This window comes from Salvelinus alpinus, chromosome 22 (genome assembly GCF_045679555.1).
Source record: "Salvelinus alpinus chromosome 22, SLU_Salpinus.1, whole genome shotgun sequence".
Classification (NCBI taxonomy): Eukaryota; Metazoa; Chordata; class Actinopteri; order Salmoniformes; family Salmonidae; genus Salvelinus; species Salvelinus alpinus.
In genome coordinates this window covers 49,003,596-49,030,600 of record NC_092107.1, presented here as the reverse complement: position 1 = coordinate 49,030,600, position 27,005 = coordinate 49,003,596, and the positions used below count along the sequence as shown (strand labels likewise).

The 27,005-nt window shown below is 42.7% G+C and overlaps 2 protein-coding genes across 4 annotated transcripts in view; both read left to right on the top strand.

The window, feature by feature from the left end:
• Window positions 1-3,238, top strand: part of wdr62 (WD repeat domain 62) — a 67,968-nt gene extending 64,730 nt beyond the window's left edge. For both annotated transcript variants that reach the window (XM_071360229.1, XM_071360230.1), the window contains exons 31-32: window positions 181-1,115; window positions 1,674-3,238. In XM_071360229.1, coding sequence (XP_071216330.1) covers window positions 181-1,115; window positions 1,674-1,928 — 1,190 coding nt within the window. In that variant the 3' untranslated portion in view covers window positions 1,929-3,238. The remainder of the gene's footprint in view (window positions 1-180; window positions 1,116-1,673) is intronic.
• A 417-nt stretch (window positions 3,239-3,655) lies between these two features.
• LOC139549584 (protein Atg16l2-like) overlaps window positions 3,656-27,005 on the top strand; it is a 73,651-nt gene continuing 50,301 nt past the window's right edge. The window contains exons 1-9 of one of the 2 annotated variants that reach the window (XM_071360227.1): window positions 3,657-4,202; window positions 6,538-6,607; window positions 8,389-8,467; window positions 10,999-11,072; window positions 12,505-12,756; window positions 14,484-14,549; window positions 16,391-16,471; window positions 17,608-17,664; window positions 20,994-21,105. In XM_071360227.1, coding sequence (XP_071216328.1) covers window positions 4,046-4,202; window positions 6,538-6,607; window positions 8,389-8,467; window positions 10,999-11,072; window positions 12,505-12,756; window positions 14,484-14,549; window positions 16,391-16,471; window positions 17,608-17,664; window positions 20,994-21,105 — 948 coding nt within the window. In that variant the 5' untranslated portion in view covers window positions 3,657-4,045. Of the gene's footprint in view, window positions 4,203-6,537; window positions 6,608-8,388; window positions 8,468-10,998; window positions 11,073-12,504; window positions 12,757-14,483; window positions 14,550-16,390; window positions 16,472-17,607; window positions 17,665-20,993; window positions 21,106-27,005 lie in introns of both variants that reach the window. The other variant, XM_071360228.1, reaches the window with a different exon arrangement.

Genomic DNA, 27,005 nt, shown 5'->3' with positions numbered 1-27,005 from the left:
GGGGTGATAATCTGGTTTCTAGGATGCAATTTGAGACTTTATGTTACAGTAAACCAGCATTTCTCCATCCTGGTCCTTGGTGACCCAAAAATGTATACTACTTCCCTCAGGATGGAGAAACAGTGGAGTAAATAACCCCGAATGTCATTGACCTGTAGTCTTTCTGTTCCAACCTGTCAGATGTGACAGATAAGACCCTGAGGTCTCAGTCTAGTGGTCCATCATCATCCAGCTCCACCCTCAAACCCTCCCATTCCGGCCTGGACAAGGAGCCCCTGACCCGGCTGCCTCGCCAGCGTTACATGGGCACCACCACCAGCTCCAGAGCCAAGAGGTCCCAGGGTGAGGGCCTGAACATCTCCCCGACTGAGGAGCACCCTGCTGGGGGGAAGATCATGGAGGCGAGAGCCTCATCCCTCCAGGACCTCCAGAACATTACAGACCCGGAGTGCAAGGAGAATCTGCCGCCCCCTGTAGTCCAGCCCCCTGGAGTCCAGCCCCCTGTATCCCACACCACCACCACTTCCTCAGTGGAGCCTCCTGCCAGCCAGCCTCCCTCCATCCCTCCTCCTCCTGCGGGGAACCACAGAGCCAGAGCAGCTCTCCACCTGGACCTGGCTGTGCCCTCTGACCCCCCCACACTAACCTTCCCTCTGGCCTCCCACAAGTCCCAGAGGAGGTTTGGAGACTCGACCCGCCACGCCTTGGTCACCCCCACTGAGATGCGTTCTCTGGGGAAGGAGGCGAAGAGGTGCCTCCGTAACATGGAGGACAGCTTGGCGTCACGTGGAGGATTATCAGGGCTCCGCAGCAGCCTGGCCCCGGCCTCCACCACCGCCACGTCTCCGGCCCCCGCCACGTCTCCGGCCCCCACCATGGCCCCAACCCCCCGTCTGTGCTCAACCCTCCCTCAGGCCCAGCTCACTGAGAGCCCCTCCCAGCTGCAGCAGGCTAGCGACAGTCCTGTCTCTGGTTCTGCCTGTTTCTTCCCTCTCCATGGTGACTCTGGTCTCCATGGTGACTCTGTAGAGGAAACCCTGAACCTTCAGATGTGTCACCAGGTAGCCAACGAGTTGAGGCACACCATGAGAAGAGCCGTCACGTTCTACAACAAGGTCAGATTACAAACGAATGGAAAAATTCTATTCACTAGCTTTTCAAAGATTCATGTGTTATCAAGTTTTAACCAGCATGTCCCAATGTTTCAACAAACTTTATCCTTTCAAAGGCATACTGCTGATTTTTAGATATTTCAGTCGTTTCTCTACTTACCCAGAGAGTCAGAACTCATGGATACCAATTATTTTTTTATATCTCTGCGTGCAGTTTGGAGATTGAAGTTAGCATGTCGTTAGCTTAGCGCAAATGCTTTTTAGTCTCCCGGTACAGTAGCCAGCTCCTCTCAAAAGCAGTGGTATAAACTGTCTACTCAAACTGGGTGGTTGGTCATTTTATAGTCCTTACAAAACTATACATAGTAATCGATATTTTATACATTTAGTTAATTTCACTGATAATCATAAGATACCAGATTCACTCCCTTATTCTTTGCCCATTCCGTTGTCACATAGATATCGCAACATACTCTGTCCCATTATGGCGTCCGAGAACACAGACACCGCCATTGAGACCGATACAACGTTGTCTCTCTCTCTCTCTCTGTCCTCTCACAGGTGTGCTGCATGACAGACAGCCCAGAGCAGCAGGGCCAGATGTCGGCCATTTTGAAAGAGGCCTTCTGTGTGACGCAGACGGAGCTGGACTCTGTGTTTCCTTCAGGTCAGAGGTCAGCAGCAGGTCACAGCGCCCCCTGTCCCCTGGAGGACTCTCCAGGTCGCCAGCTTAGAGACGACCGGACCGTGGCGCTACTGGAGAAATACTCTGAGATGCTGCTGTTCATTGCTGAGAAGAAGATGGACAGTAGTTAGCTGACGGGGTTTTGACTAGACGGGATGCTCCGCTAATGTCAGAAGTTACTTTTCGTAGCAGATTAGGGGGATTAAGTTAAGGTTAGGAAAAGTTTATCCCTGACGAGACTCGAATATGCACGTTTTAACAGACATGACCCTAGCTGATGGAGGATGAGACAAGACGTCCTTACGTGAAGCAAATATTTACTAACCAGACGTGAGCAATTAGATGCTTTCACTTCCCACCAAGACTGTTTCAATAGCATCCTGTCCCTTTTAACCAACAGCACCTTTTTAAACCTGACCAGACGACTGTCTGTGTATATATTAGAATGTTTATTTAGATTTGTTTTAAACCTATACTTTTAGTGAAATGTTTAGCACCGCATTAGAGACTGACTGAAATAAGTCACTGATAAATACATGCTTCACAATCTAGTTTAAAGTCTCCAACTTGTTTAAAATCCTTTTCTTTTTCATTTTTTTTTTTTAGTTTTGTCTTATTTTCCTATTTATCCTATTGGATGTTTTATTTTAATGTTTTCTTTCTTTAATTGAAGCTCTTGTTTTGTTGTCTTTTTTGTGTTTGGTAGCTGTTGTCATTCTTCAATTTATTTAGCTCTCATTTGATGATCTGCTTGAAGTCGCTGCAGGGCCCGTATCCACAAAAGCATCTGAAAGTAGGAGTGCTGATCTAGGATCAGTTTATCATTTTAGATGCATTGTGTTTTTTTTTTTTTTATGAATACGACTCCATTAGACAGATCCTAGATCAGCAATCCTCCTCTGGGATGCTTTGTGGCTACGAGCCCAGGTCCTTAACCCATTCTGTATCTAACCTTGTAGCCATGTATCACTTTATTTAAAACGTGGATCTATTGAGCATCAAAGCAGTCAATGAGGAGTCATTCAGCCACAACCAAAGTGACCTGCTTTAATCAGTGTTTACATTTTTTTTAACTCTCTTTTTGACCCTGTCCAGGTATTTGTGTACCGGGTTATGTTTGCTAGTTGATAGAGAGAACTCGGTATCTAAGCAGTCAAGTTGAAGTTCAGTATTAGTTTTGGTTTCTGCTTGGAGCCAACAGACACTAGTGTTAAGGGCTCTATTATGTTAAAGCCTATGGCATCAGATGGGTATAATTGTCTCACCGTCACCTGCAGTGTTTTGTACAGTCCCTGTGGTGTTTCACTGTGTACTTCATGGTTTCTCGTGAAATTGTTCAATTTCAATGTAAATGATTTGTAATATTTTACCTGTCTGCTTTTGCATTCATACAAAATGTATATTTTACTAAGAATTTGTAATAAAGGTGTTTTACATATTGCTTTGTGTGTTCTCCAATAAAACAACCAGACTAGCTTTAATGTGGAACCCATGGGGGGGGGACCAGGAATAGATGAAAGACTGGAGAATATCTGTGACAGAGGAACGCTCCCAACGTCTGCAGAGGAGGGCCCTGGAGAACCTCTGTGAAGACGGAATTTAAAGAAGAAGGAATTATGGCGGCATCCTTGAAGAGAACTGCTGAACACCGGACCTACTGGAGTCAGTCTGGGGGGGGGGGGGGGTCTCCTTTGAAATGTAGGCCAATTGCTCATTGTCTTGATTTAGTCATGCACTTTCTGTTGGCCCATATGTATAAATTATTTTAGTTAGTTAGACTAGTGCCGCGTTAAGGTGCTATTCGGAACTAGGAATCTCTGAATTCTCCCGACTTGCGAACTGGTTGAACGCAGCATGTGAATAACCACAACCAGTTAGCAAATCGGAAGTTTCCTAGTTCCCGACTAGCACTTGAACGTGGCATAGATAGTTTGACAGTGGTCACATTCAAACAGATTTTAATATGCATTGTACTTCAGCACGGGCGTGTCCTGCCCTGACATGTTTTCAATGACGATAATGACGATTCTAGTCTGACTCAGGAAAATAATGGTAAGTAGCATCTGATTGGATAGGAAACTTGTTGTTCGCCGGACCGCCTGGCACTTCAATGTTGACAGCCGAGCCAGTCTCGCTAGAGATTTTATTGAAAAGGAAAATTAATGAATGTTTCTCTGATATACAATAGACTAAACTATTTGGCAATGCCGTTTAGTAACAGCCTAAATTGCTGTAGGACTAGTCTATCATGGCGGCGCTAGGAGCGGAACGTGGCGAGGCGTCTAAAGTCGAAGAGAAGATAAACACACAGAAGACGGCCGACTCATGGAAACGTCATATCATCCGCCAACTCAAACATCGGGATAAGTATCAGAAGACGATGTTTCAAGATGTCATACTGGCATGTATGTAGAAGTTCTTTGCTGAAGGTCTTGTGTAAAAAAAAAAAAAAAAAATGTTTTTTAAAGTATTTTGTCGTTTTCTTTCAGATGACCTAAAAAAGCTTAATTAAGCAAGATTCGTTTTCCGATTCAAGGAAGTTCTAGATATACTGCCATGCTGCAACACTAGATAGCTAGGTTTCAATTCAATTGGAGACAGATTTTCATGCGAATACTATAGAACCCGCATTAAAAAAATATGTGAATTTTCCCACCAGTGTTGACACCAAATTCACTTATTTGTGGATAAAATCAGTGCGTGATGACGTAGGGCCCACAATGTAGGCCTACCTTTTTGCTTACGTTTTCCTTTACGGTTCATTGAGATACTTAAAACTGTATGATAATCGGCCACGATAATAATTGAGACCTAGATTATATATCAATAGATTATTATATATATTTTCAAAGAAGTGTGGATCATCATTATTTGGACCAGAAATGTCAAACTATACTACCAGTCAAAAGTTTGGACACACCTACTCATTCAAAGGTTTTTCTTTATTTTTACTATTTTCTACATTGTAGAATAATAATGAAGACATCAAAACTATGAAATAACACATATGGAATCATGTAGTAACCAAAAAAGTGTTAAACAAATCAAAATATATTTTAGATTCTTCAAAGTAGCCACCCTTTGCCTTGATGACAGCTTTGCACACTCTTGGCATTCTCTCAACCAGCTTCACCTGGAATGCTTTTCCAACCATCTTGAAGGACTTCCCACATATGCTGAGCACTTGTTGGCTGGTTTTCCTTCACTCTGCAGTCCAACTCATCCCAAACCACCTCAATTGGGTTGAGGTCGGTTGACTGGAGGCCAGTTCCTCTGATGCAGCACTCCATCACTCTCCTTGGTCAAATAGCCCTTACACAGCCTGGAGGTATGTTGGGTCACTGTCCTGTTGAAAGACAAATGATAGTTCCACTAAGTGCAAACCAGATGGGGTGCCGTATTGCTGCAGAATGCTGTGGTAGCAATGCTGGTTAAGTGTGCCTTGAATTCTAAATAAATCACAGTGTCACCAGCAAAATAACCCCATACCAGCACACCTCCTCCTCCATGCTTCATGGTGGGAACCACACATGCAGAGATCATCCGTTCACCTACTCTTTGTCTCACAAAGACACGGCTGTTGGAACCAAAAATCTCAAATTTGGACTCATCAGACCAAAGGACAGATTTCCACCGGTCTAATGTCCATTGCTCGTGTTTCTTGGCCCAAGCAAGTCTCTTCTTATTATTGGTGTCCTTTAGTAGTAGTTTCTTTGCAGCAATTCGACCATGACGGCCTGATTCATGCAGTCTCCTGTGAACAGTTGATGTTGAGACGTGTCTGTTACTTGAAGTCTGTGAAGCATTTATTTGGGCTGCAATCTGAGGCTGGTAACTCTAATGAACTTATCCTCTGCAGCAGAGGTAACTCTGGGTCTTCCTTTCCTGTGGCGGTCCTCATGAGAGCCAGTTTCATCATAGCGCTTGATGGTTTTTGAGACTTCACTTGAAGAAACTTTAAAAGTTCTTGACATTTTTTGGATTGACTGTCTTAAAGTAATGATGGACTGTCGTTTCTCTTTGCTTATTTGAGCTGTTCTTGCCATAATATGGAGTTGGTCTTTAACCAAATAGGGCCATCTTCTGTATACCCCCCTACCTTGTCACAACACAACTGATTGGCTAAAACGCATTAAGAAAGAAAGAACTTCCACAAATCAGCTTTTAACAAGGCACACCTGTTAATTGAAATGCATTCCAGGTGACTACCTCATGAAGCTGGTTGAGAGAATGCCAAGAGTGTGCAAAGCTGTCATCAAGTCAAAGGGTGGCTACTTGGAAGAATCTCATATAAAATATATTTTGATTTGTTTAACACTTTTTTGGTTACTACATGATTCCATATGTGTTATTTCATAGTTTTGATGTCTTCACTATTATTCTACAATGTAGAAAATAGTAAAAAAAATAAGAAAAACCCTGGAATGAGTAGGTGTGTAAACTTTTGACTGGCACTGTATGTAAATTTGATATTTCAGTGGGTTTTTTTATATATACATTTGCAAAAATGTCTAAACCTGTTTTTGTTTTGTCTTTATGGGGGTATTGTGTTTAGATTGATGAGGGGTTAAACTGTTTCATCCATTTTAGAATAAGGCTGTAACGTAACAAAATGTGGAAAAAGTCAAGGGGTCTGAATACTTACCGAATGCACTCTATATTGATGTTCTGTGTTCTATAATGATGTTCTGTGTTCTATAATGATGTTCTGTGTTCTATATTGGTGATGTCATCCTACAGATATAAATCTCCTGGAGAAGTCCAATCAGAGAGCCCTCATCACGAAAGGCATCCTGGGATCTGGTTCAAGGTCATTATTACACGAGAAGAATGATGTGGTCAATGTACTTACTTCTCAATGGACGTATTTATCTTGTTTTGATGTGTAAGGCCAGGAGTTTCCCCACCCAGGAAGAACTCGGCCCCATTGATGTGTGTGATAGAAACCTGTATGGGATATTTCCTGTGAGAGATAGTTTGTCCTTTTTGTTAAGTGTCTGTGTGTTTTGTATTTGTTTGTATTATGGATGTCCATTAGTTCCTGCCAAGGCAGCAGCTACTCTTCCTGGGGTTTATTATGGATCCCCATTAGTTCCTGCCAAGGCAGCAGCTACTCTTCCTGGGGTTTATTATGGATCCCCATTAGTTCCTGCCAAGGCAGCAGCTACTCTTCCTGGGGTTTATTATGGATCCCCATTAGTTCCTGCCAAGGCAGCAGCTACTCTTCCTGGGGTTTATTATGGATCACCATTAGTTCCTGCCAAGGCAGCAGCTACTCTTCCTGGGGTTTATTATGGATCCCCATTAGTTCCTGTCAAGGCAGCAGCTACTCTTCCTGGGGTTTATTATGGATCCCCATTAGTTCCTGCCAAGGCAGCAGCTACTCTTCCTGGGGTTTATTATGGATCCCCATTAGTTCCTGCCAAGGCAGCAGCTACTCTTCCTGGGGTTTATTATGGATCCCCATTAGTTCCTGTCAAGGCAGCAGCTACTCTTCCTGGGGTTTATTATGGATCCCCATTAGTTCCTGTCAAGGCAGCAGCTACTCTTCCTGGGGTTTATTATGGATCCCCATTAGTTCCTGCCAAGGCAGCAGCTACTCTTCCTGGGGTTTATTATGGATCCCCATTAGTTCCTACCAAGGCAGCAGCTACTCTTCCTGGGGTTTATTATGGTTCCCCATTAGTTCCTGTCAAGGCAGCAGCTACTCTTCCTGGGGTTTATTATGGATCCCCATTAGTTCCTGTCAAGGCAGCAGCTACTCTTCCTGGGGTTTATTATGGATCCCCATGAGTTCCTGCCAAGGCAGCAGCTACTCTTCCTGGGGTTTATTATGGATCCCCATTAGTTCCTGCCAAGGCAGCAGCTACTCTTCCTGGGGTCCAAACACATTAAAGCACTTACATTACATATAAAACAAAAGATTAAACACTACATCATATAACATTATTACACCACTAAATATCTACAATACAAAATGTATAATACCACCATACAACAATATTACAATGTACGTGAGTGTAAAGTGCGTGTGCCTGCGTTTGTGTGTGTATACGTGTGTCTGTACCTGTGTGTGTGTGTGTGTGTGTGTCTCTTCACAGTCCACACTGTTCCATAAGGTTTACCTGTTATTTAAATCTGATTCTACTGCTGCATCAGTTACCTGATGTGGAATAGAGTTCCATGTAGTCATGGCTCTATGTAGTACTGTGTGCCTCCCATAGTCTGTTCTGGACTTGGGAATTGTGAAGAGACCTCTGGGGGTATTCATTGGTGTCTGAGCTGTGTGCTAGTAGTTTAAACAGACAGCTCTGTAAATTCAGCTTGTCAACACTTCTTACAAAAACAAGTCGTGATGAAGTCAGTCTCTCTTCCACTTTGAGCCAGGAGAGATCCATATGCATATTATTAATGTTAGCTCCGTGTACTTTTAAGGGCGAGCCGTGCTGCTCTGTTCTGTGCCAATTGCAATTTTCACAAGTCATTCTTTGTGGCACGTGACCACACGACTGAACAGTAGCCCAGGTGCGACTGTGGGTTTCCTGTCTTGAGACCTTACCCTAACCTGTGATCGTCTCTTTGACCTCACAGGTACCCAGCCTCCTCCTCCAACGATTCCTTGACGTCTCTGATTTCCAAGAATGATGATCTGAAGAAAACAACTGGGGAGGTAGGAAACAGGAAGTAACCGTGTTGATGATTTATGACTGAGATACGGGCAGAGACTCTGATTTGACATTATGCTGTCGGCAACACTTTCAGTTGTTGACACTATGCAGAATCATTCAGAGAGCAGCAGTGTTGAAAATCACCTTATCTTTGCAGTATTTATATAAGGCATAGTCTCCACCAATCTGTCATAAAGCATGGCATATGTGTTGTGTTTTCATACTGTCTGTCAGTGATACCCAGAAAGAGAGACGAAACCAGGAAGCAGACATCCTGCCTCGTTCTGGTTTTGTGAATGGTGTGCTCCTTATTCTACTGTAAAAGGAAACTTCACTTTGTTGCTCATCTCTGTCTTTTATATCTACTGCATAGAGATACAATACAATGCCAGATAACTGTGTATTTCTACTATGTCTTTAGTTGACAGACTCTACTGTCAGTCTCTAGTTGACAGACTGTGAGTCTCTACTTTGTCTCTAGTTGACAGACTCTACTGTGTGTCTCTAGTTGACAGACTCTACTGTGTCTCTAGTTGACAGACTCTACTGTGAGTCTCTAGTTGACAGACTCTACTGTGAGTCTCTAGTTGACAGACTACTGTGAGTCTCTAGTTGACAGACTGTGAGTCTCTACTTTGTCTCTAGTTGACAGACTCTACTGTGTCTCTAGTTGACAGACTCTACTGTGTCTCTAGTTGACAGACTCTACTGTGTCTCTAGTTGACAGACTCTACTGTGAGTCTCTAGTTGACAGACTCTACTGTGAGTCTCTAGTTGACAGACTACTGTGAGTCTCTAGTTGACAGACTGTGAGTCTCTACTTTGTCTCTAGTTGACAGACTCTACTGTGTCTCTAGTTGACAGACTCTACTGTGTCTCTAGTTGACAGACTCTACTGTGAGTCTCTAGTTGACAGACTCTACTGTGAGTCTCTAGTTGACAGACTCTACTGTGTGTCTCTAGTTGACAGACTCTACTGTGAGTCTCTATTGTGTCTCTAGTTGACGGACTCTATTGTGAGTCTCTAGTTGACAGACTACTGTGTCTCTAGTTGACAGACTCTACTGTGTCTCTAGTTGACAGACTCTACTGTGTGTCTCTAGTTGACAGACTCTACTGTGTGTCTCTAGTTGACAGACTCTACTGTGTCTCTAGTTGACAGACTCTACTGTGAGTCTCTAGTTGACAGACTCTACTGTGAGTCTCTAGTTGACAGACTACTGTGAGTCTCTAGTTGACAGACTGTGAGTCTCTACTTTGTCTCTAGTTGACAGACTCTACTGTGTCTCTAGTTGACAGACTCTACTGTGTCTCTAGTTGACAGACTCTACTGTGTCTCTAGTTGACAGACTCTACTGTGAGTCTCTAGTTGACAGACTCTACTGTGAGTCTCTAGTTGACAGACTACTGTGAGTCTCTAGTTGACAGACTGTGAGTCTCTACTTTGTCTCTAGTTGACAGACTCTACTGTGTCTCTAGTTGACAGACTCTACTGTGTCTCTAGTTGACAGACTCTACTGTGAGTCTCTAGTTGACAGACTCTACTGTGAGTCTCTAGTTGACAGACTCTACTGTGTGTCTCTAGTTGACAGACTCTACTGTGAGTCTCTATTGTGTCTCTAGTTGACGGACTCTATTGTGAGTCTCTAGTTGACAGACTACTGTGTCTCTAGTTGACAGACTCTACTGTGTCTCTAGTTGACAGACTCTACTGTGTGTCTCTAGTTGACAGACTCTACTGTGTGTCTCTAGTTGACAGACTCTACTGTGTCTCTAGTTGACAGACTCTACTGTGAGTCTCTAGTTGACAGACTCTACTGTGAGTCTCTAGTTGACAGACTACTGTGAGTCTCTAGTTGACAGACTGTGAGTCTCTACTTTGTCTCTAGTTGACAGACTCTACTGTGTCTCTAGTTGACAGACTCTACTGTGTCTCTAGTTGACAGACTCTACTGTGTCTCTAGTTGACAGACTCTACTGTGAGTCTCTAGTTGACAGACTCTACTGTGAGTCTCTAGTTGACAGACTACTGTGAGTCTCTAGTTGACAGACTGTGAGTCTCTACTTTGTCTCTAGTTGACAGACTCTACTGTGTCTCTAGTTGACAGACTCTACTGTGTCTCTAGTTGACAGACTCTACTGTGAGTCTCTAGTTGACAGACTCTACTGTGAGTCTCTAGTTGACAGACTCTACTGTGTGTCTCTAGTTGACAGACTCTACTGTGAGTCTCTATTGTGTCTCTAGTTGACGGACTCTATTGTGAGTCTCTAGTTGACAGACTACTGTGTCTCTAGTTGACAGACTCTACTGTGTCTCTAGTTGACAGACTCTACTGTGTGTCTCTAGTTGACAGACTCTACTGTGTGTCTCTAGTTGACAGACTCTACTGTGTCTCTAGTTGACAGACTCTACTGTGTGTCTCTAGTTGACAGACTCTACTGTGTGTCTCTAGTTGACAGACTCTACTGTGTGTCTCTAGTTGACAGACTCTACTGTGTGTCTCTAGTTGACAGACTCTGCTTTGTTTTCTAGCTGGCCTACCAAGTATTGGAGCTCCAGCAGGAGATTAAGATCAAAGACTCCGTACTGGAAGAACAACATGCCAGGTGAGAGAGTAGAACAACATGCCAGGTGAGACTAGAGAACAACATGCCAGGTGAGACTGTAGAACAACATGCCAGGTAGACTAGAGAACAACATGCCAGGTGAGACTGTAGAACAACATGCCAGGTGACTCTAGAGAACAACATGCCAGGTGAGACTAGAGAACAACATGCCAGGTGAGACTGTAGAACAACATGCCAGGTGAGACTGTAGAACAACATGCCAGGTGAGACTAGAGAACAACATGCCAGGTGAGACTGTAGAACAACATGCCAGGTGAGACTGTAGAACAACATTCCAGGTGAGACTGTAGAACAACATGCCAGGTGAGACTGTAGAACAACATGCCAGGTGAGACTGTAGAACAACATGCCAGGTGAGACTGTAGAACAACATGCCATGTGAGACTAGAGAACAACATGCCAGGTAAGACTGTAGAACAACATGCCAGGTGAGACTAGAGAACAACATGCCAGGTGAGACTAGAGAACAACATGCCAGGTGAGACTGTAGAACAACATGCCAGGTGAGACTGTAGAACAACATGCCAGGTGAGACTAGAGAACAACATGCCAGGTGGGACTAGAGAACAACATGCCAGGTGAGACTGTAGAACAACATGCCAGGTGAGACTGTAGAACAACATGCCAGGTGAGACTAGAGAACAACATGCCAGGTAAGACTGTAGAACAACATGCCAGGTGAGACTAGAGAACAACATGCCAGGTGGGACTAGAGAACAACATGCCAGGTGAGACTGTAGAACAACATGCCAGGTGAGACTAGAGAACAACATGCCAGGTGAGACTGTAGAACAACATGCCAGGTGGGACTGTAGAACAACATGCCAGGTGAGACTGTAGAACAACATGCCAGGTGAGACTGTAGAACAACATGCCAGGTGAGACTAGAGAACAACATGCCAGGTGAGACTGTAGAACAACATGCCAGGTGAGACTGTAGAACAACATGCCAGGTGAGACTGTAGAACAACATGCCAGGTGAGACTAGAGAACAACATGCCAGGTGAGACTGTAGAACAACATGCCAGGTGCAACTGATTCTGTAGAACATCATGCCAGCTGATTCTCCTCCTATGAAACCTGTAGGAAGGACCTGTTGAAACGTGAAAGCACTGGCAAGCACAGCTTAATGTAGCTTATACTAGGTCACTGTGATCTAGGTCACTGTGATCTAGGTCACTGTGATCTTATCCTAGGTCACTGTGATCTAGGTCACTGTGATCTTATCCTAGGTCACTGTGATCGTATCCTAAGTCACTGGTGCTATGGAAGCTGGTGGTTGAGTAGGACATGTCCTGACCAGGGGAACTGTCGTCATGGAATATCCATGGCCCTAGTTAATAGAAACTAGTATAACTGACAGGGTTGGGGTTAAGGTCAGGGTTACTAATATAACTGTCTGTGTATTCAGGATGCGTGAGGTGAAGAGGGATCTGCTGGGGGTGCAGGCTGAGGATGGAAGTCTGGCGGTGCGTGTTGCCGAGGTGACGGAGGGGAACCGGCTGTTGAAACGGGAGTACGACTCTCTGCTGGAGCGGCACCATGATATGGACCAGACCTTCAGAGAGGAGAAGCTCAGAGGTCAGGAAATGCTGGAGGAACTGGTTCGGAGGAAGCAACACGCAGCCGCCAGGATGAACAGTCGCAACGAGAGACGGGTCAGGTGAGATTAACCCTGACCCTGCTGGGGGTCAAAGAGAAACGGGTCAGGTGAGATTAACCCTGACCCTGCTGGGGGTCAACGAGACACGGGTCAGGTGAGATTAACCCTGACCCTGCTGGGGGTCAAAGAGAGACGGGTCAGGTGAGATTAACCCTGACCCTGCTGGGGGTCAACGAGACACGGGTCAGGTGAGATTAACCCTGACCTTGCTGGGGGTCAAAGAGAGACGGGTCAGGTGAGATTAACCCTGACCCTGCTGGGGGTCAAAGAGAGACGGGTCAGGTGAGATTAACCCTGACCCTGCTGGGGGTCAAAGAGAGACGGGTCAGGTGAGATTAACGCTGACCCTGCTGGGGGTCAAAGAGAGACGGGTCAGGTGAGATTAACGCTGACCCTGCTGGGGGTCAAAGAGAAACGGGTCAGGTGAGATTAACCCTGACCCTGCTGGGGGTCAAAGAGAGACGGGTCAGGTGAGATTAACCCTGACCCTGCTGGGGGTCAAAGAGAGACGGGTCAGGTGAGATTAACCCTGACCCTGCTGAAGGTCAAAGAGAGACGGGTCAGGTGAGATTAACCCTGACCCTGCTGGGGGTCAAAGAGAGACGGGTCAGGTGAGATTAACGCTGACCCTGCTGGGGGTCAAAGAGAGACGGGTCAGGTGAGATTAACGCTGACCCTGCTGGGGGTCAAAGAGAAACGGGTCAGGTGAGATTAACCCTGACCCTGCTGGGGGTCAAAGAGAGACGGGTCAGGTGAGATTAACCCTGACCCTGCTGGGGGTCAAAGAGAGACGGGTCAGGTGAGATTAACTCTGACCCTGCTGGGGGTCAAAGAGAGACGGGTCAGATGAGCTGCTTCCTGGGGTCAAACAGGGCCCTGAGTTTTTCCTGAAGATTGTGGGGGGAATATGCATATCTCGAAGACTGACCGTGTACAGACTTTTAATTTATTTTCATGACCATTTGATCTCACCAAGAAAACTCTGGGCCCTAATTAAAGCCTACAGGTTATAACTAGTTGAAGTCTACAGGTTATAACTAGTTGAAGTCTATAGGTTATAACTAGTTAAAGTCTACAGGTTATAACTAGTTAAAGTCTACAGGTTATAACTAGTTAAAGTCTACAGGTTATAACTAGTTAACGTCTATACGTTATAACTAGTTAAAGTCTACAGGATATAACTTGTTAAAGGCTGTAGGCTATAACTAGTTGAAGTATAGGTTATAACTAGTTACATTCTACAGGTTATAACTAGTTAACTTCTACAGGTTATAACTATTTGAAGTCTATAGGTTATAACTAGTTAAAGTCTACAGGTTATAACTAGTAAAAGTCTACAGGTTATAACTAGTTAAAGTCTACAGGTTATAACTAGTTAAAGTCTACAGGTTATAACTAGTTAAAGGCTGTAGGTTATAACTAGTTAAAGTCTACAGGTTATAACTAGTTAAAGTCTACAGGTTATAACTAGTTAAAGTCTACAGGTTATAACTAGTTAAAGTCTACAGGTTATAACTAGTTAAAGGCTATAGGTTATAACTAGTTAAAGGCTACAGGTTATAACTAGTTAAAGGCTACAGGTTATAACTAGTTAAAGGCTACAGGTTATAACTTGACCTCAAATCACGTGCAGGAAAAACTCCAGGCCCTATGAAGCATTAATGAATGTATTCAGAGTGAGTTGTATCTAATGTTGTTGCCATTCATTTCAACTGTCAACTCCACAGAGCCAGAGAGGCAAGTCTTCAGAAGGAGCTGGAGACCGCCGGGAAGGTGAATGTGACCATTGATGTGTAAGTAACTAGATTATATAGCCTACGTGGATGTGTAAGTAACTAGATTATATAGTCTACGTGGATGTGTAAGTAACTAGATTATATAGCCTACGTGGATGTGTAAGTAACTAGATTATATAGCCTACGTCGATGTGTAAGTAACTAGATTAGATTATATAGCCTACATGGATGTGTAAGTAACTAGATTATATAGCCTACGTCGATGTGTAAGTAACTAGATTATATAGCCTACATGGATGTCTAAGTAACTAGATTATATAGCCTACATGGATGTGTAAGTAACTAGATCATATAGCCTACATGGATGTGTAAGTAACTTGATTATATAGCCTACGTCGATGTGTAAGTAACTAGATTATATAGCCTACATGGATGTCTAAGTAACTAGATTATATAGCCTACGTCGATGTGTAAGTAACTAGATTATATAGCCTACATGGATGTGTAAGTAACTAGATTATATAGCCTACGTCGATGTGTAAGTAACTAGATTATATAGCCTACATGGATGTGTAAGTAACTAGATTATATAGCCTACATGGATGTGTAAGTAACTAGATTATATAGCCTACATGGATGTTTAAGTAACTAGATCATATAGCCTACATGGATGTGTAAGTAACTTGATTATATAGCCTACGTCGATGTGTAAGTAACTAGATTATATAGCCTACATGGATGTCTAAGTAACTAGATTATATAGCCTACGTCGATGTGTAAGTAACTAGATTATATAGCCTACATGGATGTCTAAGTAACTAGATTATATAGCCTACGTCGATGTGTAAGTAACTAGATTATATAGCCTACATGGATGTGTAAGTAACTAGATTATATAGCCTACATGGATGTGTAAGTAACTAGATTATATAGCCTACGTCGATGTGTAAGTAACTAGATTATATAGCCTACATGGATGTGTAAGTAACTAGATTATATAGCCTACATCAATGTGTAAGTAACAAGATTATATAGCCTACGTCGATGTGTAAGTAACTAGATTATATAGCCTACGTGGATGTGTAAGTAACTAGATTATATAGCCTACGTCGATGTGTAAGTAACTAGATTATATAGTCTATGTGGATGTGTAAGTAACTAGATTATATAGCCTACGTGGATGTGTAAGTAACTAGATTATATAGCCTACGTCGATGTGTAAGTAACTAGATTATATAGCCTACATGGATGTGTAAGTAACTAGATTATATAGCCTACGTGGATGTGTAAGTAACTAGATCATATAGCCTACATGGATGTGTAAGTAACTAGATTATATAGCCTACATGGATGTGTAAGTAACTAGATTATATAGCCTACGTCGATGTGTAAGTAACTAGATCATATAGTCTACGTGGATGTGTAAGTAACTAGATTATATAGCCTACGTGGATGTGTAAGTAACTAGATTATATAGCCTACGTGGATGTGTAAGTAACTAGATTATATAGTCTACGTGGATGTGTAAGTAACTAGATTATATAGCCTACGTGGATGTGTAAGTAACTAGATTATATAGCCTACGTGGATGTGTAAGTAACTAGATTATATAGCCTACGTGGATGTGTAAGTAACTAGATTATATAGCCTACGTCGATGTGTAAGTAACTAGATTATATAGCCTACATGGATGTGTAAGTAACTAGATTATATAGCCTACATGGATGTGTAAGTGTTTTACACTCTTTAGTTTAGATTGTATAGTCCCATTGATGTGTAAGTAGCTCTCACTAGATTGACAATAGGTTAAAGTTTTCCCTTTTGTATTGTAGTAGCTCATGTCCAGAGTGCCACACAAAGCTAAAGTATAATGAAGTGTTGTGCTGTTTCCCTTCCAGCGGGTCTGTCAGTGCCCCGGCCTCCAGAGAAGCCTCCCCTAAGAGTGATCTGGCTGAGAGACGGACCACTAGACTGTTCAGGTAGGGGAAAGCTGAGAGACAGACCACTAGAATGTTCTGGTAGGGGAAAGCTGAGAGACGGACCACTAGAATGTTCCGGTAGAGGAAGGCTGAGAGACGGACCACTAGAATGTTCTGAGAGACGGACCACTAGAATGTTCTGAGAGACAGACCACTAGAATGTTCTGAGAGATGGACCACTAGAATGTTCTGAGAGACGGACCACTAGAATGTTCTGAGAGACGGACCACTAGAATGTTCTGAGAGACAGACCACTAGAATGTTCTGAGAGACGGACCACTAGAATGTTCTGAGAGACGGACCACTAGAATGTTCTGAGAGACAGACCACTAGAATGTTCTGAGAGACAGACCACTAGAATGTTCTGAGAGACAGACCACTAGAATGTTCTGAGAGACAGACCACTAGAATGTTCTGAGAGACAGACCACTAGAATGTTCCAGTAGGGGAAGGCTGAGAGACAGACCACTAGAACGTTCCGGTAGAGGAAGGCTGAGAGACGGACTACTAGAATGTTCAGGTAGAGGAAGAAATGACAGGAATCACTCAAAGTTCAGATGGCATTTCTAGGCCTTCCTTCCCATGGAAGAAAAAAACTGATTCTTGTTGGAAGTCATTGTCGGGGTATAGCGTTTTTACATTCTACCTCAAAGTAACTTTAGTGTAATGTTCTAATGGTGAAATGTTTTATTCTATTTTTTAAATGTAAAAATTATTAAATACATTTAAATAATGCTTACACTGCATGAATGGTTCTAAAAGGATCTTCAGTTACAATGCTCGGATCTTTATTTGATCACTCTTTTGTTGCTGAGAATTTTCCTGCACAGGAAATGCAAGCTTGTAATGTATTTGAGTTTTAAAAGTTTGTAATTTCAGGCTTGATTTGTCCAAACGAAAAATCTATCAACCCCTACAGAAATGTTGATTAATTATAATCCACATAATAATTCACATTTCCTATTGCTGCAGTATTCTTTTCCTGCTGTAGCAAACTGGCTCAAGTTAAGATCCTACATCTGTAACATCACAATGCTTGCTACATCACAATGCTTACTACATCTAAATTGATTAAACCATTCCTTCAAGTGTATTTTAAAAGTTCTAAAAACTTCACTTAACTTTTTTCCCCCTAGGTCAGCCTCAGTAACATCCCCTCCCAGGATTCTAGATTCCATCAAAGAGCTTTTTGAGTGAGTTACATAGACAGAATAATATGAATGTTATGTGGTTCTGTGGTTACATAGACAGAATACTATGAGTGTTCTATGGTTCTATGGTTATATAGACAGAATACTATGAATGTTCTGTGGTTCTATGGTTACATAGACAGAATACTATGAATGTTCTGTGGTTATATAGACAGAATACTATGAATGTTCTGTGGTTACATAGACAGAATAATATGAGTGTTCTATGGTTATATGGACAGAATAATATGAATGTTCTGTGGTTCTATGGTTACATAGACAGAATAATATGAATGTTCTGTGGTTCTATAGACAGAATAATATGAATGTTCTGTGGTTCTATAGACAGAATAATATGAATGTTCTATGGTTATATAGACAGAATACTATGAATGTTCTGTGGTTCTATGGTTACATAGACAGAATAATATGAATGTTCTGTGGTTCTATGGTTACATAGACAGAATAATATGAATGTTCTATGGTTATATAGACAGAATAATATGAATGTTCTGTGGTTCTATAGACAGAATAATATGAGTGTTCTGTGGTTCTATGGTTACATAGACAGAATAATATGAGTGTTCTGTGGTTCTATGGTCACATAGACAGAATAATATGAATGTTCTGTGGTTCTATGGTTACATAGACAGAATAATATGACTGTTCTATGGTTATATAGACAGAATAATATGAATGTTCTGTGGTTCTATGGTTATATAGACAGAATACTATGAATGTTCTGTGGTTCTATGGTTACATAGACAGAATGATATCAGTGTTCTGTGGTTCTATGGTTACATAGGTAGAATACTATGAATGTTCTGTGGTTCTATGGTTACATAGACATAATGATATCAGTGTTCTGTGGTTCTATGGTTACATAGACAGAATACTATGAATGTTAAGGTATTCCTCATAAAGAAATGAGTTACAGGTAATGTAACATGCAGAATATACAGATATATGGCTCTTGCTTCACGTAGTCCAGACATTAGTCTGCTAATGTTACCTCTCACTGAGCTCAATCACAAAGAACCCATTTCTCCCACTCATGAACATTGATGATTAATTCTTCCCTAACCCTTCTTCCTCCATAGTTTACATACTAGGTTAGTGACTCATAGTGACACATCAGCCATTTCTGCTGTCTTGGTCACCCCGCCGGCAGTCATACACGCATCAACAACTCCACTCTTTCACATGCTTCTCCTTTTCCAGCAGCCGTGTTGATTTATGCTAGAAAACATTACATCTCGGTTTGCAGATGGCAGATATATATAGACACATAATCTGCACATTTCTTAGCCTCATCATACAGTATGTCTATAACCCACAGTTCTGGGGTGTGCCTCATACTGTTATGTTGCAGACAGACACAGGTAGACAGACACAGACAGACAGGTAGACAGACACAGACAGACAGACAGACAGGTAGACAGACAGACAGGTAGACAGACGCAGACTGACACACGTAGACATACACAGACAGACAGGTAGACAGACACAGACACAGGCAGGCAGACACAGGCAGACAGACACAGACAGGCAGGCAGACAGACACACCTTGTCCATCTCCTCTGAAGGCTGAAATATACTTTACTTTGTTTAGATCCAGGGGTTTTATCATGATCATGATTTTAGGGCCAGGGGTTTTACCATGATCATGATTTTAGAGCCATGGGTTTTACCATGATCATGATTTTAGAGCCAGGGGTTTTACCATGATCATGATTTTAGATCCAGGGGTTTTACCATGATCATGATTTTAGAGCCAGGGGTTTTACCATGACCATGATTTTAGAGCCAGGGGGTTTACCATGATCATGATTTTAGAGCCAGGGGTTTACCATGATCATGATTTTAGAGCCAGGGGGTTTTATCATGATCATGATTTTAGATCCAGGGGTTTTATCATGATCATGATTTTAGGGCCAGGGGTTTTACCATGATCATGATTTTAGATCCAGGGGTTTACCATGATCATGATTTTAGGGCCAGGGGTTTTACCATGATCATGATTTTAGATCCAGGGGGTTTACCATGATCATGATTTTAGATCCAGGGGGTTTACCATGATCATGATTTTAGATCCAGGGGTTTACCATGATCATGATTTTAGGGCCAGGGGTTTTACCATGATCATGATATTTTATCAGGAAAAACCCTGGCCCTAGTTACTGTACATTTAGAAAGATTTTAACTGGGGAAAATGTAGGGCCTATGTCTTGACTTGGACTGTAACAGGTTCCGGTACTCATTTTGGGTTCTGTTTTATATTTAGGTGCAGGAGCTCCACAATACTGTTGAGATAATATTCTATAAGAGGAACAGGAGCTCCACAATACTTTAGAGATAATATTCTATAAAGAGGAACAGGAGCTCCACAATACTTTAGAGATAATATTCTACAAGAGGAACAGGAGCTCCACAATACTTTAGAGATAATATTCTACAAGAGGAACAGGAGCTCCACAATACTTTAGAGATAATATTCTATAAAGAGGACCAGGAGCTCCACAATACTTTAGAGATAATATTCTATAAAGAGGACCAGGAGCTCCACAATACTTTAGAGATAATATTCTATAAAGAGGACCAGGAGCTCCACAATACTTTAGAGATAATATTCTACAAGAGGAACAGGAGCTCCACAATACTTTAGAGATAATATTCTACAAGAGGAACAGGAGCTCCACAATACTTTAGAGATAATATTCTATAAAGAGGAACAGGAGCTCCACAATACTTTAGAGATAATATTCTACAAGAGGAACAGGAGCTCCACAATACTTTAGAGATAATATTCTACAAGAGGAACAGGAGCTCCACAATACTTTAGAGATAATATTCTATAAAGAGGAACAGGAGCTCCACAATACTTTAGAGATAATATTCTACAAGAGGAACAGGAGCTCCACAATACTTTAGAGATAATATTCTATAAAGAGGAACAGGAGCTCCACAATACTTTAGAGATAATATTCTACAAGAGGAACAGGAGCTCCACAATACTTTAGAGATAATATTCTACAAGAGGAACAGGAGCTCCACAATACTTTAGAGATAATATTCTACAAGAGGAACAGGAGCTCCACAATACTTTAGAGATAATATTCTATAAAGAGGAACAGGAGCTCCACAATACTTTAGAGATAATATTCTACAAGAGGAACAGGAGCTCAAGCAGTAGAACATTTGAGGTGCCGGTATTCAGCTCCGGTGAACCCCTGCCCAAGTCGAGTATAGGGTGTATCCTGGTAGGGCCACTCGGTCAGGAAAAACTCCTGGCGCTAACTGAGTTCTTAAATGTTTTATGTTGTGTTTCTTAGTAGAAAGAAGCGTCGGGGGAACTCGCTGTGTCTGAGTCTGGAGGAGGAGCTGTATGTTCCTGTAGGGATCTGTCTGGCTGCCAGGGTCCCTGCTAGGGCTCTGCATGTCCTGGTAAGACATAAAGCCTAACCTTAACCCTAACCCTGCATGTCCTGGTAAGACATAAAGCCTAACCTTAACCCTGCATGTCCTGGTAAGACATAAAGCCTAACCTTAACCCTGCATGTCCTGGTAAGACATAAAGCCTAACCTTAACCCTGCATGTCCTGGTAAGACATAAAGCCTAACCTTAACCCTGCATGTCCTGGTAAGACATAAAGCCTAACCTTAACCCTGCATGTCCTGGTAAGACATAAAGCCTAACCTTAACCCTGCATGTCCTGGTAAGACATAAAGCCTAACCTTAACCCTGCATGTCCTGGTAAGACATAAAGCCTAACCTTAACCCTGCATGTCCTGGTAAGACATAAAGCCTAACCTTAACCCTGCATGTCCTGGTAAGACATAAAGCCTAACCTTAACCCTGCATGTCCTGGTAAGACATAAAGCCTAACCTTAACCCTGCATGTCCTGGTAAGACCTTAAGTATGCACTGTCGAACATTTGTATAATTTCAGCCTGAAGCGCTCACAAGCCAAAAGTGGCCACTACGTCACTACGCCACTACGTCACTACGCCACTACGTCACTACGCCACTACGCCACTACGTCACTACGCCACTACGTCACTACGCCACTACGCCACTACGTCACTACGCCACTACGTCACTACGCCACTACGCCACTACGTCACTACGCCACTACGCCACTACGCCACTACGTCACTACGCCACTACGTCACTACGCCACTACGCCACTACGTCACTACGTCACTACGCCACTACGTCACTACGCCACTACGCCACTACGCCACTACGTCACTACGCCACTACGCCACTACGCCACTACGCCACTACGTCACTACGTCACTACGCCACTACGTCACTACGCCACTACGTCACTACGCCACTACGCCACTACGTCACTACGTCACTACGCCACTACGTCACTACGCCACTACGCCACTACGTCACTACGCCACTACGCCACTACGTCACTACGCCACTACGTCACTACGCCACTACGCCACTACGCCACTACGTCACTACGTCACTACGCCACTACGTCACTACGTCACATACGATCAGATATCAGATCAGTTCCACGTTATTTCTCTATCTCTCATCTGTCTCTCTCTCTGTCTCTCTTTCTCTCTGTCTCTCTCTCTCTGTCTCTCTGTCTCTCTTTCTCTCTGTCTCTCTGTCTCTCTCTCTGTCTCTGTCTCTCTCTCTCTGTCTCTCTCTCTCTGTCTCTCTGTCTCTGTCTCTCTCTCTGTCTCTCTCTCTGTCTCTGTCTCTGTCTCTCTCTCTCTCTCTGTCTCATAGACAATATGCCGTGATAATGTATTAGACCAGGCATATAGACAATATGCCGTGATAATGTATTAGACCAGGCATATAGACAATATGCTGTGATAATGTATTAGACCAGGCATATAGACAATATGCTGTGATAATGTATTAGACCAGGTATATAGACAATATGCTATGATAATGTATTTGACCAGGCATATAGCCAATATAGCCAATACTGCCCAAACCTCATTCCTACAGAACTATTTTTAATGGGTTAATGTTACATAATGTTTATATATATATATAATCTGAGCGGTAGATCTCGGCATTCTTTTAGACTTGTGAAAGTGATCTTGAAAGATAGTGACCATTGTTCTAGTTTATCATTGTACCATCTAACCTGCTGTGAACTATCTTTTCAATAACCAAAAATATTGTATTTTCTGCCGGTGTACAAAAAAACGAAAGTAAAAGACACAAAAAAAAAAAACGAAACTTAAGAACCGGGAAGCATAGAAACATGGCACATAGAACAGATATTCCGCTTCTTAGACTGGCTTTCAATGAGAATGACGGATCTATAACCCACATTTCTATGTGAATTTGGTCAGGTCGCCCGAAAGGTTCATATTTTCAGCTTTAGAGGGTTCACCCGAATGACACATTGGTTTCCTTACCCTGTCAGCAGTCTATGGGCATGGTATGACAGCCTTCCAATCTTTTGGTTTTATTTCCCTGGCACTGTTTACACAAATCCCATTCAAGTCATGGTACCGATATATAAGAATGTTTTGAGCATCTTGTCCAAATCATCAGAAAGTATCAAATCAAATCAAATGTATTTATATAGCCCCTTCTTACATCAGCTGATATCTCAAAGTGCCGTACAGAAACCCAGCCTAAAACCCCCAAACAGCAAGCAATGCAGGTGTAGAAGCACGGTGGCTAGGAAAAACTCCCTAGAAAGGCCAAAACCTAGGAAGAAACCTAGAGAGGAACCAGGCTTTGAGGGGTGGCCAGTCTAACATGTATTGTGAAGCTCAACAAAGTCACTTATAGATGATTTGAACATGATATGTAAAATAAAAATGCTTATTTCGTTACCATGACCTTTAACCCTAACCCTGTAGGGATCTGTCTCGCTGCCAGGGTCCCTGCCAAGACACCGGTGATTCACTGGTGATTCAACGACCGCCTGTCATTTACCTTATTCCTTACCCCTACAGATGTAGGATATTAATTTGAGACAGTTTGCTACAGCAGGAAAACCACATGAGGACTGACGCATATCAGTCCATTGTAATCAGGGCAGGGCCACATTAGGAACTATTCAGGCCTTTGTTATTACCATGTAAATGGAGGTGGTGGAAGGATACAGGAAGCCCCCTGGTGAGTGGTTAGCCTTTCCTGATCCGTGCTCTCTGAGAGGACAGAGTTCCTCAGTGTGTTCTGAACAGACTCCTCTCTGTCACACACAGCAGCTCTGTTACTGAGACTCTCTGTCGCTGCTCAGGGACATTTTCATTTGAATGGCCAAGCCCACGCAACCACAGAGGAACTAGCATGATCCGCTAGCCCAAGGAAGGTGCCCTCTGCTTCCTGCCTCCTCCCACCCTACCACTTCCTTATTTGGAGAAGTGTCATATAGTCAGTGTGATCTGCATTAACTCTGTGCTGTGGGCTGTCTGCTCATTCTCCATTAGATTTAAATGTCACTCTTCAGGTATATATCGTTTGGTGTGGCTCACTCAGGAAACAGGGACCTATTTAACGGCCTGTTTCCATGTCATATGACAGTTACCACGGTTGTTTTGTGAGACTGCCTAATTGTTTTTTGTTTACAGATTAATGTCACATCTGTGATTACATACAGTGGGGAGAACAAGTATTTGATACACTGCCGATTTTGCAGGTTTTCCTACTTACAAAGCATGTAGAGGTCTGTAATTTTTATCATAGGTACACTTCAACTGTGAGAGACGGAATCTAAAACAAAAATCCAGAAAATCACATTGTATGATTTTTAAATAATTAATTTGCATTTTATTGCATGACATAAGTATTTGATCACCTACCAACCAGTAAGAATTCCGGCTCTCACAGACCTGTTAGTTTTTCTTTAAGAAGCCCTCCTGTTCTCCACTCATTACCTGTATTAACTGCACCTGTTTGAACTCGTTACCTGTATAAAAGACACCTGTCCACACACTCAATCAAACAGATTCTAACCTCTCCACAATGGCCAAGACCAGAGAGCTGTGTAAGGACATCAGGGATAAAATTGTAGACCTGCACAAGGCTGGGATGGGCTACAGGACAATAGGCAAGCAGCTTGGTGAGAAGGAAACAACTGTTGGCGCAATTATTAGAAAATGGAAGAAGTTCAAGATGACGGTCAATCACCCTCGGTCTGGGGCTCCATGCAAGATTTCACCTCGTGGGGCATCAATGATCATGAGGAAGGTGAGGGATCAGCCCTAGACTACACGGCAGGACCTGGTCAATGACATGAAGAGAGCTGGGACCACAGTCTCAAAGAAAACCATTAGTAACACACTACGCCGTCATGGATTAAAATCCTGCAGCGCACGCAAGGTCCCCCTGCTTAAGCCAGTGCATGTCCAGGCCTGTCTGAAGTTTGCCAATGACCATCTGGATGATCCAGAGGAGGAATGGGAGAAGGTCATGTGGTCTGATGAGACAAAAATAGAGCTTTTTGGTCTAACTCCACTCGCCGTGTTTGGAGGAAGAAGAAGTATGAGTACAACCCCAAGAACACCATCCCAACCGTGAAGCATGGAGGTGGAAACATCATTCTTTGGGGATGCTTTTCTGCAAAGGGGACAGGACGACTGCACCGTATTGAGGGGAGGATGGATGGGGCCATGTATCGCGAGATCTTGGCCAACAACCTCCTTCCCTCAGTAAGAGCATTGAAGATGGGTCGTGGCTGGGTCTTCCAGCATGACAACGACACGAAGCACACAGCCATGGCAACTAAGGAGTGGCTCCGTAAGAAGCATCTCAAGGTCCTGGAGTGGCCTAGCCAGTCTCCAGACCTGAACCCAATAGAAAATCTTTGGAGGGAGCTGAAAGTCCGTATTGCCCAGCGACAGCCCCGAAACCTGAAGGATCTGGAGAAGATCTGTAGGGAGGAGTGGGCCAAAATCCCTGCTGCAGTGTGTGCAAACCTAGTCAAGAACTACAGGAAACGTATGATCTCTGTAATTGCAAACAAAGGTTTCTGTACCAAATATTAAGTTCTGCTTTTCTGATGTATCAAATACTTATGTCATGCAATAAAATGCAAATTAATTACTTAAAAATCATACAATGTGATTTTCTGGATTTTTGTTTTAGATTCCGTCTCTCATAGTTGAAGTGTACTTATGATAAAAATTACAGACCTCTACATGCTTTGTAAGTAGGAAAACCTGCAAAATCGGCAGTGTATCAAATACTTGTTCTCCCCACTGTATATGTTTTTGTTGTCCTCTCAGCCCAGTTTTTCTGAAGTTATCTATCTGGATTTTCACCTATCGGAAAGGATTAAATGCATAAACATTTTATAAATAGAACGGACTCATAATTGACTTGAATGGGGACTCCTGTTCTATTCATTATATTTCTAATGCATTTAATCCTGTCCAATGCTGTATGTGGGCCCAGACCACATGCAGGAAGTATATATATATATTTTTTTTTAGATTTGAGTCACTTCGATTTTCTCACTTTGATTTGAAGAAGTAAGTAGTTTATATCTGCAGCATCAGAACACTCAACCTGAGACACGTTGATGTTATAACCTGTTGATGAAGTAAGGGATCATCAACAAGGGGCTATTCATTCAAATTAAAAAATAATGCACGGCATGAAAGGTGTGCTCCACACAACGCTCTAACCTCGAGCTGGTAAAAGGACTGGTCACCCCCTCAGAGCCTGGTTCCTCTCTAGGTTTCTTCCTAGGTTCCTGCCTTTCTAGGGAGTTTTTTCCTTAGCCACCGTGCTTCTGCATCGCTTGCTGTTTGGGGTTTTAGGCTGGGTTTCTGTACAGCACTTTGTGACATCTGCTGATGTAAAAAGGGCTTTTATAAATACATTTGATTTGATTAATGATTTACTGGTAATATACACTGAGTGTACAAAACATTAAGAACACCTGCTCTTTCCATGACATAAACTGACCAGGTGAATCCAGGTGAAAGTTATGATCCCTTATTGATGTCACCAGGATTTTTAAGCCTTGTGATAATTGAGACATGGATTGTGTATGTGTGCCATTCAGAGGGTGAATGGGCAAGACAATATTTTTAAGTGACTTTGAACGGGGTATGATAGTAGGTGCCAGGCGCACACCGGTTTCAGCGTGTCAAAAACTACAAAGCTGCTGGGTTTTTAACGCTCAACAGTTTCCCGTGAGAATCAAGAATGGTCCACCACCCAAAGGACATCTAGCCAACTTGACACAACTGTGGGATTGACAACTTGACACAACTCATACCTTGTATGAGAGAGATTTACATGGTTATCAAAACATCACGCCAGGGTAAGCCTACACGAAACACAGCCCTTATTTTAAGTGTTAATAAAAACCTCTATGGGAAAAATGAATAGTGGA